This window comes from Ranitomeya variabilis, chromosome 5, assembly GCF_051348905.1.
Source record: "Ranitomeya variabilis isolate aRanVar5 chromosome 5, aRanVar5.hap1, whole genome shotgun sequence".
NCBI lineage: Eukaryota > Metazoa > Chordata > Amphibia > Anura > Dendrobatidae > Ranitomeya > Ranitomeya variabilis.
The window spans coordinates 554049583-554065579 of NC_135236.1; the positions used below are offsets into that span (position 1 = coordinate 554049583).

The window sequence follows — 15997 nt, forward strand, 5'->3', positions numbered from 1 at the left end:
GTACTGCAACGACCAGGACTCTGGGGCGCTGCACTCCCCCCCGGTTAAACACAGTACTCCGGGACTGGGAAGAAAACAACAATACAAGTTTAGCAAAAAGACATACAATTTTTTTTTTTTGTTGAGTGCAAATAACAATACGTATACTTGAACAAGCTTCCCTTTATGGGAGGTGAGGACACTTGAACGTTACAAAACATGGTTAAACATTAAACATTATAAATTACAGGCTATAAATAACTCCTGTTACCCAACCGGGTATTCTACTAAGTGCAAAAATTGCTGAACAATACTTTAACATTGCCTTTAAGGACATACACTCTGTATCCACCAAAGACCTTCCTATAATCACATTATAAGGTAAGTTAACTTTTTCATTCCCCTTCTTTAAATCTGCAGGACCGCCTGTCCTATCGGCACCAGACCTACTGCCTCTCCCTTCGGTTACAGGACCGCCCCGTTCAGCCAGGGCCTACTGCCTTTTCAACTTCTATACACAGTACAGATCATAACATTACTTTCAGTTTTAGAAGCACTGAGCCATCTACGTATGGCTCCTAGGAGGACTCTCTACCTAGCCCCTACGGGTTCACTTTCTGTCCTCTGTAACACATTATTAACTCTTTCTTTACAATAACCAACTTACTATGGAGGACTCAGGGTTTACCTTCTATCCCCACTTTCTATCAACATTATCAATCATTTCTTTTCTTCCGAGAAACATCATCATCATTTCTTCACAATTAACTGGTTGGATACATATAACTTTCTCATGTACACATTATCATTACTTTCTTTCATCAAACATTATTGCTACCCGTCTTAAAGCAATATCACCGTTCAAGTGCAACAATTGAACATCCCCTTTAAGAAGGGACCAAGTCTCTATGAGGTAGCATTTCTTCTCAAGCTACCAGTCCTTACTCAGCAAAGGTTCCAGTGTGGTATCTTCACAAAGAGTCCTTCTTTAAGTAAAACCAGTAGGAAGCGCCTTTAATAAGGTGCGAACTATTTACAAGGAAAAGTTTGTATCATGCACGGTCCATGATTACTGCAGTTCTTAAGACTTGTGCAAAAACTTAGAAAAAATAAACAAAACAACAAGGATCCCGGGTCAACAAAGGGATCCATAAGGAGTTAACCCTGGACGGGTTTAGCAGCAACAGTAAACAAACAGTTAAACAGAGAACTATTCACATTTTCTTAAAGCATTCATGCTTACTCTTTTCAGAATCCCCCACGAGGCGCCACCTGGCGGGTGGACCCCTGCAGTTCAGGTTCCAGGTCCACTCCCGCTGCCAGATACACCCCATGGGTTCGGGTCCGTTGCACAACCAGGTCGTGTGCGGTGATAAAGGTCTATGTCCCCACTTCTCTCTGCGCTGGCACCTCAGGAACATCAGTCACTCGAGGAGGCACCTCCTTGGCCACTACAGTGGTGGTGGTGGTCAGACTGCAGGTCACAGGTTCCGTTACCATACAGGTGGGGGTGACCAAGGTGGTCACAGACCGATCACACGGTGACACTTTGGCCACAGGGGGCGGTTTTTCCGGCACCTTGGGCGGGGGTTCCATTGACCTCTTCTTGCGCACATTCAGGGCGAACCACCCCTTCTCCCCGAAATGTCTGGTGTAGATGACATTGTCTCCCGGGTAGAGGTCTCGATCGGGGTGGCCCTCCCTGAGGTGCGACTCAACGTCCCGGCGATTAACAAAGACCTCCGCGTATAACCCCGGTTCTTTAATAAAGCCCCAGCCTCCTCGGAGCTTAAAGGTGGTGACACTGCCCTGCCTGCGCGGGGCCTGGTGAGCGGTGGGGTCCTTGCGGGCCCGCTCCTTTACTGCCAGGTCCTTCTGATGGCAAGCCTCCATCCCAGCCCGGTACACCTCGTCCTTTTCCTTCCATTGCTGTTCCAGCCGGGCCTGGTATGTCTCCCAGCTCAGGGCCTGCACCATCTCCCCTTCCCGTGTCTTCACCCCGGGGAATCCCATGAGGTCGGGTCCTGGGTTCACCCAGTGATATACCGTGCGTTCCGCACGGGCCTCGCAGGACAGGGTGATTGGTGTGATCGGGGCCTTCATACGATGTTCCATGCCCGTAGCTTCCTCCCAGGGCAACAGACGTTGGAGCTTATGAGTCCCAGGGGAAGGGGGCGCTGCAACGGGGCCGACTAACACACCCTCTGCTGGCGGGGCAGGATCGGCGGACTCACCAACCGGTGCGAGTTCACTTTCCGCGACAGGTCCTGCTGGGTCCTCCGGTAAGGTCTCCGCCGTCCGGGAACTCTCTGCCGGCACCACTGAGCGCGGAGCCTGGACCCTCACATTCAATTGGAGAAGTTGGTTGAATAAGTCCTCCATCTCAGCTCTCAGGAATCTGGTGTTGTCCACGGAGGACGGGCTGCTGGGCTCATCCGGGAAGTCGGGGGAGATTTCCACTTCAACCCCGCTATCGGGTTCAGAGCTGCTGGCCATGGCGTCCTCCACGTGGGTCACTTCCTGGTCTCTTTCCCGCTCTCTCCTCCGTGGGCGGTTTCGTTTTCTCTGCCTCCGCCCTCCATTGAGGATAAGGAGGCGGATCTCTGCTGCTGACGGACACGTCCTTACTGCACAGAAATACTTAGACTGGGCGGCCATTGTCTTTCGCGCTCTCCAGCTTGTCTACGCCCACTCCACGCCCCTCTTCTCTTCCGGCGCTCTCCTCAGCGCTGCAATGGCGGCGGATTTTGGCGGCAAGTGGCGCAGCACACAGTCTTTGCAATAAAGTACAGTCCAAGCACAATAAATCACAGTTCCAAGGCACACATGACCTGATTCTTCAGGCTTAAGTAGATCCTGTTCGTGACGCCAAATTTGGAGCGCCCCCACACCGCCGCAGGGCCTAGGGGGTACCCGGAGCCGGGCCTCTAGGTCTCAGTCCTGGGGTTGTCACGGTGGCTAGACCCGGTCCGTGGCCCTGTCTGTCAGTGGGGGACGTCCGGTGAAATAAGAGGTGTTGTAACGGTGCAGTTGTGGGGTGCAGGTCGCGATAAATAACAAGGACACCAGGTTGCAGTCTCTTTACCTCTTTACTGAAGATCTCTGAGTCCTCAATCCAGAATACGGCTCACCAGGCTGCGCAAGTCCGGCCGGTCCAATGGCACTTCCAGAGTTCTCTTCACAGGAGGAAATCTGTGCCTTCCCCCTAGCGCTATGTGTTGTAGTCCTTCCCTGCTGTGCTTACGGAAAGTACCCCACAACTGTTGTGTCTGTTTCTGATGTTCCCTCACAACTCGATTAGATGATGTTCTGCTAATCCTCCGTCCCTCCCTGAGGTTCGGGTAGGAACGGCACCCGTTTGACGGGTAGGCCTGGAGTTCTTCCGGGACCCTAGAGACGCCCCTCTCCCACAATTGCCTCCCAAGACTTCATAGGTGATTTGAGTTAGACAGCCTGCCTGAGACTGACTGTCCTGCCGCTGTTTGGAGTATTGCTTGAAGCTGAATGTTATTCTACTCCCTCGGCGTTCCGGCCACCGGTAGTGCGCCTCAGTAGGATGTTGCTTCGGTCTTACAGCACGACTCCTACTGGTATTTCTCCTTTGCGTGATCCCGTTTCTCACTCAGCACAATCTATCTCTCTTCTAATCCTTTCTTGGGCACCGCCGCTACCCGGAGCAGGCACGGTCCCGTTACGTTCGTTCTCGTTGCCAAGCCTCTGTCAGGATCCCACCCCTGACAGAGACCCTACTGCATCTTCCCCTACAACACCCTCTGCCACAAGGTGTTGCCTGGTTCCAACCCAGTCAGCTTCTGATCTAACTTCCTGCCTGACCCCCAGTTTACCCACTATGGTGGGGAGTGGCCTAATGAATAGCACCCTTAGCTCCCCCCGGAGGCCCGGCTGTGAAATGTATTGGTGTCTGTGATACCTGATCAGATGAACTCCTTCAGTGCCATCGGACGCACCATAGCTCCCCATAGTGGCGGAGCCACAGTACTGCAACGACCAGGACTCTGGGGCGCTGCACTAGTGTCACAAGTGTCATGAAAAGTATCAGGCGCTATGTGGAAAAATATTGCACATATAATAAACTAAAATAAAAGACCAATGCTACAGAGCAAGGAATATGGGTAGTGTGGTGTTTGCTGCAATGGTGACAACCACGTCTTTTGTCATAATGTTCAAAAATCATGACTAGAACATTGCAGTTTTACCTTGATTGTGGCAAAAAAATGCACTGTGGCTACAACATGTGTGCACAGCCTAAGAGTCCTCATTCTGAAAAACAATAATATTTGTCCTTTCACTTGGGATTGGAGTAATATTGCAGTCAGTTTTGAAATAGTTCCATTATAAACACAATAAAAGCTCCCTGGGCCAAAGCCTAGAACCTCAACGGCAATTCATAAGAGCATTACTCTTCCGACAACATGCCAGAAAGCACTTTGGAAAAAATGTGGTAAAATGGAGCAAGAAAACAGAAGAAAACTTTCCAAGCACTATCATGCCACCAGATAATATACAGAAAATGTAAGATTTTTTTTTACATTTTAGCAAAATTATTGGATACGGTATAGCATATTTATTTGGACACTGCATGGCAATACTAAATGTATGTCAAATATTATACAGCTTGTGTTGTGGTGATGGTATTTATTCTGTGACCTAGATCATTTAAATCGGTTTACATTGCTTCTATTCTTAAGTTCCTTCCATGTACTGTAAGTTTAGCATGGGAAAAAACAGCTGTCTTTTGTAAAGATAAGCAAAAGAACTTCTGAGACATCAATGCATTCTTTTATACTTCTGAAAGCCCATTCAATTCTTTTTATTGTTTTTTTATCACACGGATGATAATGTAGCCAACAAGTCTGCATTATTACCTTGACTTTACAAAAGGTTTTTATATTTTAGTTCATTCGGGTTTTTTTTGCTTTATTTAATCAAGTTTATTGAAACAGTAATTGCTTTCATAAAGCATCCTTTTGGTTTGATAAACCTTGCAGGAGCCATTTCAGAGCAATATAATTATGTTATAAGAGAGAAACTTTGGGGACTGTGGGTTGTAATAATTACATAAGAGTTCATCTGGAAAAAAAAGCAGAATGGTAATATTACCTGCCACTTTCTGACCCTCCACACAGTAGGACCAAAGCCTGTCTTTATCATAATTTCTTGTGAGTGAACACCTAAGAAAACAAAAATATGTAATGCAGCATATATTCAGTAGTTATGGCAGAGATACATAATGGAAGGCAAGAAACTCGCTGCTAGCCATTAGCAAATTGGCTACTTATCATGGATGCTGATTGTTAAAGATATGCAAATTATAGGGAATTTTATTTTAAATAATCTCTGGTGTCATAAGGAAACATGTAGCATGACATTTAAGACTGTTGACATCAAAAAGTCACATACTGTATATTGCTTTACCTCATTTTTGTGCAAAACATTGAAACTTTGTAAAATTTTACAATTCTTCTGGATAGTTTTGTAAGTGGCAGTGTTTGCCAATGATGTTTTAGCCCGATTTATGAATTGCAAATTTTTAATGATGATGGCTCTTGTGCTATATTCATATACTGGCAGTAATTCTGGTGATTTATTTATGTACTGATCACAGTTCTGGTGCTGTGTTTCTGAACTGATGTTGGCTTTGGTTCTGTATCCATGTACTGATGTTGCTTCTGGTACTGTACAGTTATTGATAATGATAATGTACTGTATTTATGAAGCAATCTTATCAGATGATGTGCTACATGACTATGTTACTGAAGTAGTCTGCTGTCTGAAAAGTTAAGGATTACTATTCCTGTATTTATTTTAAGAATATTAAGTCTTTATATTTAAAAGCCCATGTTGCTGTAATTTTGGTATTTTGGGAAGCTGAACTATAGGCTATGGACCATGTTCACACAAAACTCCAAAAATGGGCCAGACAAAAGTATTGGCACCCTCAGCCTAATACTTGGTTGCACAACCTTTAGCCAAAATAACTGCGACCAACCGCTTCCGGTAACCATCAATGAGTTTCTTACAATGCTCTGCTGGAATTTTAGACCATTCTTCTTTGGCAAACTGCTCCAGGTCCCTGATATTTGAAAGGTGCCTTCTCCAAACTGCCATTTTTAGATCTCTCCACAGGTGTTCTATGGGATTCAGGTCTGGACTCATTGCTGGCCACCTTAGGGTATGTGTCCACGTTCAGGATTGCTTCAGGATTTGGTCAAGATTTTATGCAGGTAAAATCCTGACCAAATCTCCACCTGAGGTCACTGGCAGGTCACCTGCGTTGTCCTTAAGTTTTTTCTGCTATGTAAGGACATGCTGCGTTCTTAAAAGACGCGCCGCATGTGAGTTTTCTCGGGTGTGCCGCATGCGTCTTTTACTGCATAGTGGAGACAGGATTTCATGAAATCCCCTCCACTATGCTGTAACAACTGGACGCTGCGTTTTTTATGCATGCTGCTCAACGCTGCGTCAAAAACGCAGCGTTTCCTAAACGTGGACACATACCCTTAGAAGTCTCCAGTGCTTTCTCTCAAACCATTTTCTAGTGCTTTTTGAAGTGTGTTTTGGGTCATTGTCCTGCTGGAAGACCCATGACCTCCGAGGGAGACCCAGCTTTCTCACACTGGGCCCTACATTATGCTGCAAAATTTGTTGGTAGTCTTCAGACTTCATAATGCCATCCACACGGTCAAGCAGTCCAGTGCCAGAGGCAGCAAAGCCACCCCAAAACATCAGGGAACCTCCGCCATGTTTGACTGTAGGGACCGTGTTCTTTTCTTTGAATGCCTCTTTTTTTCTCCTGTAAACTCTATGTTGATGCCTTTGCCCAAAAAGCTCTACTTTTGTCTCATCTGACCAGAGAACATTCTTCCAAAACATTTTGGGCTTTTTTAGGTATATTTTGGCAAACTCCAGCATGGCTTTTTTATGTCTCGGGGTAAGAAGTGGGGTCTTCCTGGGTTTCCTATCATGCAGTCCCTTTTCATTCAGATGCCGATGGATAGTAAGGGTTGACACTGTTGTACCCTCGGACTGCAGGGCAGCTTGAACTTGTTTGGATGTTAGTCGAGGTTCTTTATCCAACATCCGCACAATCTTGTGTTGAAATCTCTTGTCAATTTTTATTTTCCGTCCACATCTAGGGAGGTTAGCCACACTGTGCCATGGGCTTTAAACTTCTTGATGACACTGCGCACGGTAGACACAGGAACATTCAGGTCTTTGGAGATGGACTTGTAGCCTTGAGATTGCTCATGCTTCCTCACAATTTGGTTTCTCAAGTCCTCAGACAGTTCTTTGGTCTTCTTTCTTTTCTCCATGCTCAATGTGGTACACACAAGGACACAGGACAGAGGTTGAGTCAACTTTAATCCATGTCAACTGGCTGCAAGTGTGATTTAGTTATTGCCAACACCTGTTAGGTGCCACAGGTAAGTTACAGGTGCTGTTAATTACACAAATTAGAGAAGCATCACATGAACCCCATTGAAAACCTCTGGAATGTAATCAAGAGGATGATGGATAGTCACAAGTATCAAACAAAGAAAAACTGCTTACATTTTTGCACCAGGAGCAGTGTGAAAGACTGGTAGAAAGCATGCCAAGACGCATGAAAGCTGTGATTAAAAATGATGGTTATTCCACAAAATATTGATTTCTGAACTCTTCCTGAGTTAAAACATTAGTATTGTTGTTTTTAATGATTATGAACTTGTTTTCTTTGCATTATTTGAGGTCTGAAAGCACTGGGTTTTTCTTGTAATTTTGACCATTTCTCCTTTTTAGAAAAAATACAAAATGTATTGCTTGGAAATTCGGAGGCATGTTATCTGTAGTTTATAGAATAAATGAAAAATTTACTTTTTACTCAAAAATATACGTATGAAGAGAAAAATCAGACAAACTGAACATTTTGCAGTGGTCTCTTAATTTTTGTCAGAGCTATATATAAAAATGTGAATCACTGAATCACTCTCTTTCTACCTAAATAAAAATAAAGTTATTAAAAAAGTATATTTGGTATTGCCACATCTGTAAAATTCTTGTCTGAAAATTATTAAAGTTAATTAACTCGCACCTTAAAAAGAATAAAAAACAAACGCTTGAAAACACAATAAAGGTGATAAAAACATTGCATGTTCTCCAAATGTATATACCGTATATACTCGAGTATAAGCCGAGATTTTCAGTCCATTTTTTTAGGCTGAAAGTGCCCTTCTCGGCCTATACTCGAGTCATTGTCCCAGGGGTCGGAGGAGGAGCGGCAGGAGTGGCATCTGTCACATCATACTCACCCTCCCGACGCTGTCACTGTACCTCCCTGCTTCTCAGATGGTCTCTGGTGCCTGCAGCTCTTCCTGTGTTCAGCGGTCACGTCATACCGCTCATTAAAGTAATGAATATGGACGCGACTCCACTCCCATAGGCGTGGCGCACATATACTTTACTTTAATGAGCGGTACCATGTGACCGCTGAACACAGGAACAAGCTGCCAACACAGAGAAGCAGGGACTTGCTGAGAGACTGCGCCAAGATGGGGTGAGTAGGACGGGGGAGGGTGAGTCATGCGATATTCACCTGTCCCCGTTCCATCGCCGCTCTGTGTCTTCCGCATCCTCTGGCTGTGACGTTCAGGTCAGAGGGCACGATGACGTGTTTAGTGAGTGCCCTCTGCCTGAACTGAACAGTCACTGCAGAGACCTGGAAGACACAGCGGCGAGCAGCGGTGGAATGGGGACAGGTGAATATCGACACTGGCACCTGACCCCCATAGCGCACCGGTGTCCCCACTTGCTCAGGACCCTGGGGCCCAGCGATGAGAGGTGATTATGTCATTTTTTTTTAATCGCAGCAGCATATGGGCATATTATGCTATGGAGCATCTTATGGGGCCATCAACCTTTATGGAGTAGCATATGGGGCATATTATGCTATGGAGCATCTTATGGGGCCATCAACCTTTATGCAGCAACATATGGGGCATATTATGCTATGGAGCATCTTATGAGGCCATCAACCTTTATGGAGCAGCATATGGAGTATATTATGCTATGGGGCATCTAATGGGGCCATCAACCTTTATGGAGCAGCATATGGAGCATATTATGCTATGGAGCATCATATGGGACCATCAACCTTTATGAAGCAGCATATGGAACATATTATTCTATGAAGCATCTTATGGGGCCATCAACTTTTATGGAGCAGCATATGGGGCATATTATTCTATGGAGAATCTAATGGGGCCATCAACCTTTATGGAGCAGCATATGGGGCATATTATTCTATGGAGCATCTAATGGGGCCATCAACTTTTATGGAGCATTAAAAGGGGCATATTATTCTATGGAGCATCTTATGGGGCCATTATTAACCTTTGTGCTGCATTATATGGGGCATATTTTGTATGGAGCATCTTATGGGGCTCCTGATTCAATATGGATATTCAAAAACATTTAATCTACTGATGTCTCAATCAATTTTACTTTTATTGGTATCTATTTTTATTTTTTAAATTTACCAGTAGCTGCTGCATTTCCTACTCTATACATCAATAAGTTTTCCCAATTTTTTTTGGCAAAATTAGGGGTCTCGGCTTATACTCGGGTCAGCTTATACTCGAGTATATGCGGTAAATAAAAAAACTAGCTCACCACGCAAAACAACAAGTCGTTACACAGCTCCATGGATGGAAAAATAAAAATGTGATGAATCTCAAAAAATTGTATCACAAACAATTTTTTTTTTTAAATCTATGAAAGATTGATGTTACGGCACAGTCCTAGAAAATTATTTCCACAGATCATCTTTACAATACAATCAATGCTGTAAAAGTAAAACCCAAACACTATGACGGAATTTCTTTTTTCATTGCAGGTTTGTATTGCACTGCGGGGAGGGTCACCATTTCAATTTTTGCGTAAGACAGCAGGAAAGCTATGATCGGCAATGTTCTTCATTCATATTAAGGGAACCACTCATCGAGCCTCATAATCTACCACATCCCACTTGCACAAAAATTGTAAAAGCAGAGCATTCATGATTTATATATTGAGTTCTCCTCATTAAGGGGGCCCTAGGTGATTTACTTCTCACCCTACTGACAATAAATCAAAATATAGTAAAGTCTAAACATATTTTTGCAAGGATCTAAAAAAATTAAGGCAAAAAGTCAAAATAACACATTGCAATATGATCATTGCCCTACCATGGCCTGGGTCCATGCTTTCCTTCCTTGATACAAGTGTGATGAAGCATGCGGGCGTGGTGAAAAGGGAAATGGCACAGCTGACCACTCTCTGTCAGAACTAAAGATTACATAAGATTGTTGTCATTCTTACAAGACAACAATACACATACACAGTCTATCATCATAAAAAGCAGTATAATCATTTACAGGTATTTTCCAGTCTTACAATTGGTGGTATAACATTACCACAAGGCATTAAAGAGGTTGTCCACTATTTTTTTATTGATGCCTACTGTATCCTTAGGATAGGTCAGAAGACAGAGGCATTGTGTGCTCCAGAATATATGTGAACAGACCCCTTTAACCCATTATCTACCAATGTCCTTTTTTTGGGACACCTAATCTTTAGCTTCTAGCAACTACGATTTTATAATTTTTATAATTAGGTCCAATTTTTTGTGTTGTGTTTGTAAAATGAATGTTTTCAAAATAGGAAATCATGTCATTGTCATTTTTAATTGAATATTGGGATGCCCTTTTCTGAAAAATCCGTACTTGTAAAAATTTTAATTTGGCAAGTAATGGGTTAATAGTTTATCCTAAAGATTAACTGCTTTAAAACATTGGATTAAAATTAAACAGACTAAAGATTTTTTTTTTTTAAACAACAACAAAAAAGGTTACCTAATCCAGATATTTGCTTTTGCCTTTCTTTATGTTTCTGAAACAAAAATTGTTTTCATATTATTTACCATAATTAAGTGATGGAATAAAAAAGGTTACTGCTCCAGTATTAGAAAACCATTGATTAATATATAGCAAGTAACTTCACAGTTTAAAAGGGGTGAGTTAATCTCTAGAGGTTGGGCTCCTGAAACCTCTACCATTCTGCCTTAAAGAAAAAGGGTCACCAGGTTTGTGGTACCTCATCTGAGAGCACCACAATGAAGGGGCAGAGACCCTGATTCCAGCAATGTGCTACTTACCGTGCTGCAGGCTGTAGTTTTGACAAAATCCCTGTTTTATGTGCTGCAGATTTGCTTGTTATCTGGATGCTGAGCTCTGCATAACCACCCTCCACCACTGATTGACAGCTTTCTGTATACACTGTGCATAGGCAGAGAGTTACCAATCAGTGGTGGGGGCAGAGTTATACAGAGCAGAGCTCATGAGTATGGAGGACTGTGACAGTGATTGGTGTGGACCCATTGCGCGAATGGCCAGACTTACCCTGGAGGGGCGTAACTAAATGGCTATCTGGTCTTCACTATATTCTCTGATAGTAAGAAAAGGCTTGAGCTGTTAGAGTAGCCACCATTTGCCCCACCAAAGCAGTACCTGGACCTGCAGCAGTAGATCTAATTATTAGATGCAAAACACGTAGCACAGACAGAGGTGGTCAGACAGTCCGAGGTCAGGACAGGCAGCACATGAAAAATACATACAAAGCCAAGGTCTGGAGCAGAGAAGTCAGACAAAATGAGAGAAACAGAACAAACATCTTGATGGAACATTAAAGAGACTGAAACTAGGAACCTAAGTTCAGGCAAGGTGTGGAGGGAAGAGCTGCCTAATATACCCCTTGCTGGCAGGGGATAGGCAGGGAAGCAAAACTCTGTAAGACACGGCAGGGTTAAATTTCTGCAGAGTCTGGTTGTGCCTCCCTATAGCCAGGTGGGGGTAGTAGAAGTTGTGTTGTATTGAGCAGCACACAGTTCCCCAGTCTCCTTGTTGCTGAGGGAGGACACTCCTCCATGAGTGACAGTTATGGTTCAGTAACCTAGTGCTGAGCTCGTGCTACTGTGACACATTAACAGTCTGTTAGTGCTTGTCCTGCACTCTACACTGTTATCACTATGTTTGCACATAGAAACAACAGTGCCTTTGAACAAGCTCAAGTGAAAGCAAACTGCCATTGGTGCGAGCAGGGGTTTGTGACTTTGCAGGACTGATAGCATTTCAGTAACTGAAACGGGAAGGTATGGAGATGAACAGCTAACTGTGGTATTGAAATCTGGAGAAAGATAACTGCTGGAGAAAGGTGTTGTGAGTTAACTCCTCAGCCTGGAATGTAGCTACTGAGGATACTTGGCCCAGCTTTACTAGTCAGTCTCCTTGGAAACAAACTGTGAACAATGTAAGACAAAAGCTCTCATAGCAGAATAAAAGCAGATAAAAAGGGGAAATCAATTGCAAAGTTGATATTTTAATGCAGTCTAACTATACCAGCTTCTGAACATAAGACAACCCCTTTAAAACAAATACTACAATCAACATAAAAATTACTAAAACTTTCTAAAATATATAAATGACATAGACAATATGTAGAAATAAGGACTTGTCATATCTCATAATATATCTGTTTTAGTAAGTACTTATGTGTCCTATTAACCAACGAGGCTGAAATTTCTTTCTTAAAAGTCTGCATTGTGCTGCACCTCTGGTATTCTGACTGGAAATTCATAAACAAATTAACAACTGGGTGTTACATTACCTTTATCAATAATGCATGCTTCTACACAGTCTAATGCGCTGGATAATGTCAGGCTGTGCATGATACATTTTTTTAAATATTATGCAATATCTTTTTTTTGTTTTATATTTCCACAATTAATTATAGAGGAATAGTAGCATCTTATAATTACCAGAAAACTTGCTTCAGAGATATTATTTCATTGGGAATACAAACATTTGCTAAAACAGAAATCCTGACATATCGTCTCTAATTACTATATAATAATTCAGCTTAAAAGGTCATTCCCACAATCGCATCAGTTTTCATGAAGCACAATAAATGACAGGAGTAAGCACATAAAGTCAGTGCCCCTATGAGGCGACAAAATAAAATTACCCCATCTCTCCCACGCTGGGATTCTGACTGTGCAGCGGGATGCTCCGGGATCAGGGATTGGTGAGAATATATAGTTTGTTTGTTTTTCTTGTGCCACTTAGCACTTGTGGGAAATAAAGGGCCATCTGTGTGTGGACCAATTTGGGGCCCACCATCATATGTGGGGACTACTGTGGGTACCATGATCATGTGTGTGGACTACTGTAGGGACTGTTATATTGTGTGTGGACTAGTGTGGTGACCATTATATTGTATAGAAAGATGTGGTGACACCACATGTAATCTGAATTATCCAGACATATTATTTCAGTAGGCCCAGGGACATGAGCTAGAGTTCATGTGAGAATGACTATTGGCCCTTATTGTCACTACATTATTGTTTTCTGGCTGCTGATTAGCTTTTGTATCTGTCCTAGTATTGTTCTACCATCTATGGGAAACAAAGGCACAATGTTTGAATGTTTCTTAATATGTTGATGACCCATTGGTGCTCTGCAACATAAAGGACAATCTATGCATGTTGTTTGAACACTCCAGCAGTGAAAGATGGCTTCCTTCCACCTTCCCCCCCCAAAACCTGTGATGGATAGTGTTGAGCGATACCTTCAGATATTCGAAAGTATCGGTATCGGATTGGATCGGCCGATACCGGCAAAATATCGGATCTCGCCGATACCGATACCCGATACCAATGCAAGTCAATGGGAGCAAAATATCGGAATTAAAATAAACCCTTTATTTCCTTGTAGCCTAATTCCACATGAAGGAAAACAACTAAGAATAACGTAGAATGTATCGGAGAAGGTGGAGGGAACATTAAAGGCATAGAGGTTTAGCCCATTCAAATGGAATAGCAGGAATTATAAATTTTTTAAGACGTTCGGAGTTACAAAGAGTTTGACTATGTTTGGATTTTTTAGATTTTATCAGATATTTATGTTTCTCTACTTCCATGCTCTGCACCTTTTTTTTACTTCTAACACACTTTCTTCTTCATCATCCTCAGCAGCAGCATCTTTTTCATCAACTTCTTCTCCACCTTATTCCTCTTCTTCTTCACCTTCTTCCTATTATTCTTTTTTTAAAAAAAATCTTCATATTCTTCTCATTCAACTCTTATTCTTCTCCATATTCAAGTTCATAATATCCTTCATATTCCTCTTCTTCATCAAAATCTTATGTTTGACAGGCATTCCTGTACTTGTTATCTATCAAAGTTTGAAGATTACACCTTCCATTCTCCCTGTCGCAAAAGATTTAAAACAGGATTTGTCCGCGTTCAGTTTGGCCTGCAGCAGCAGGCTTTATCCAGGGGCACCACGAGGAGGAACGGACTCACCCCCATAAACTGCTTAGTCTTCTTCTGCTTATAATTTAGATTATATATTTTGCTCTGATGTTTAGTCTTATGCTTAATGTTCTTCTGCTCTTTGTTCTGCAGCCTCTTGTTCTTCTGCTTCTCGGTCTTCCATGTTGTTGTCTCCAGTGTCGTCGTCTCCAGGGTCGTCGTCGTCCTCGGGGTCGTCGTCATCGGGGTGGTCATCAGGGTCATCGTCTCAAGGGTCCTCATCTCAGTGGTTGTCGTCTATGGTGTCGTCGTCATCTTAGGGGTGGTCTTCTGGGTCGTCGTCTTTAGGGTCTTGAACTTGGAAATGTAGCAGAAGGTACAAGAAGGCTGAGAAAATGCCGAGAAACAGCTGATGGAACTGGAACTCGGATGGCTACCCGAAGGTCCAAGAGCCAATGGAACTACCGAGGACCAGCTGACGTTACTGGAACCCGCTTACTACGCAGGAGGTACCCATGCCTGAAAGCACTACCAAGGACAACCTGACGTTGGTGGAACTCGGATACCCAGAAGGAGGCACCTAAGCCAAAGGCTCTGCCCGGAACCAGCTGACGGTACTTGAACCAGGATGGGGAGCAGAAGGTACAAGAGCAAAAGACACTGCCGAGAACCAGCTGACGGTACTGGAACCCGGATGGGTAGCCGAAGGTCCAAGAGCCAATGGAACTACCGAGGACCAGCTGACGTTACTGGAACCCGGTTACTAAGCAGGAGGTACCCGTGCCTGAAAGCACTACCAAGGACCACCTGACGTTGGTGGAACTCAGATACCCAGAAGGAGGCACCTAAGCCAAAGGCTCTACCCGGAAACAGCTGACGGTACTGGAACCAGGATGGGGACCTATTCAAGATTGTCTTCCTAGAGCCCCAACTAGCGGTGCTGGAGCAAAGGGTCAGCAGGGGGAGCAGAGTGTAGGCCGAAGCCTGCACTGGAGGCATTTGGAGGTCCGTTGTGTCTGCGTGGCGTTTGCAGGACACGTCGCCGGCTACACAGCAGGGGAACAGCTGGCGTTGCTGAACCCCACTGACACATTGACGGGTGTTTTTCTCTGTGCAGCTAGCACTTCCGAGCACCAACTGGCGGTGTTAGAGCCCAGGGTCAGCAGGAGGAGCAGAGTGTAGGCCGAAGCCTGCACTGGAGGCAGTTTAATATCTGTTGTGTCTGCGTGGCGTTTGCAGGACACGTTGCCGGCTACACAGCAGGGGAACAGCCGGCGTTGCTGAACCCCACTGACACATTGGCGGGTATTTTTCTCTGTGCAGCCAGCACTTCCGAGCACCAACTGGCAGTGTTAGAGCCCAGGGTCAGCAGGAGGAGCAGAGTGTAGGCCGAAGCCTGCAATGGAGGCAGTTTAATATCTGTTGTGTCTGCGTGGCGTTTGCAGGACACGATGCCGGCTACACAGCAGGGGCACAGCTGGCGTTGCTGAACCCCACTGACACATTGGCGGGTGTTTTTCTCTGTGCAGCCAGCACTTCCGAGCACCAACTGGCGGTGCTAGAGCCCAGGGTCAGCAGGAGGAGCAGAGTGTAGGCCGAAGCCTGCACTGGAGCAATTTGAAAGGGAACCTTTAACCCCCCCCAGGCGTTAGTTGCTGAAAGAGCCATCTTGTA

The 15997-nt window shown here is 44.2% G+C and overlaps 1 protein-coding gene across 2 annotated transcripts in view; it reads right to left on the reverse strand.

The window, feature by feature from the left end:
• Positions 1-15997, reverse strand: part of F12 (coagulation factor XII) — a 210106-nt gene that overhangs the window by 131347 nt on the left and 62762 nt on the right. For both annotated transcript variants that reach the window (XM_077265917.1, XM_077265918.1), the window contains 3 exons: positions 10869-10905; positions 10203-10302; positions 5101-5171 (listed from right to left, as the gene is read on the reverse strand). In XM_077265917.1, coding sequence (XP_077122032.1) covers positions 5101-5171; positions 10203-10302; positions 10869-10905 — 208 coding nt within the window. The remainder of the gene's footprint in view (positions 1-5100; positions 5172-10202; positions 10303-10868; positions 10906-15997) is intronic.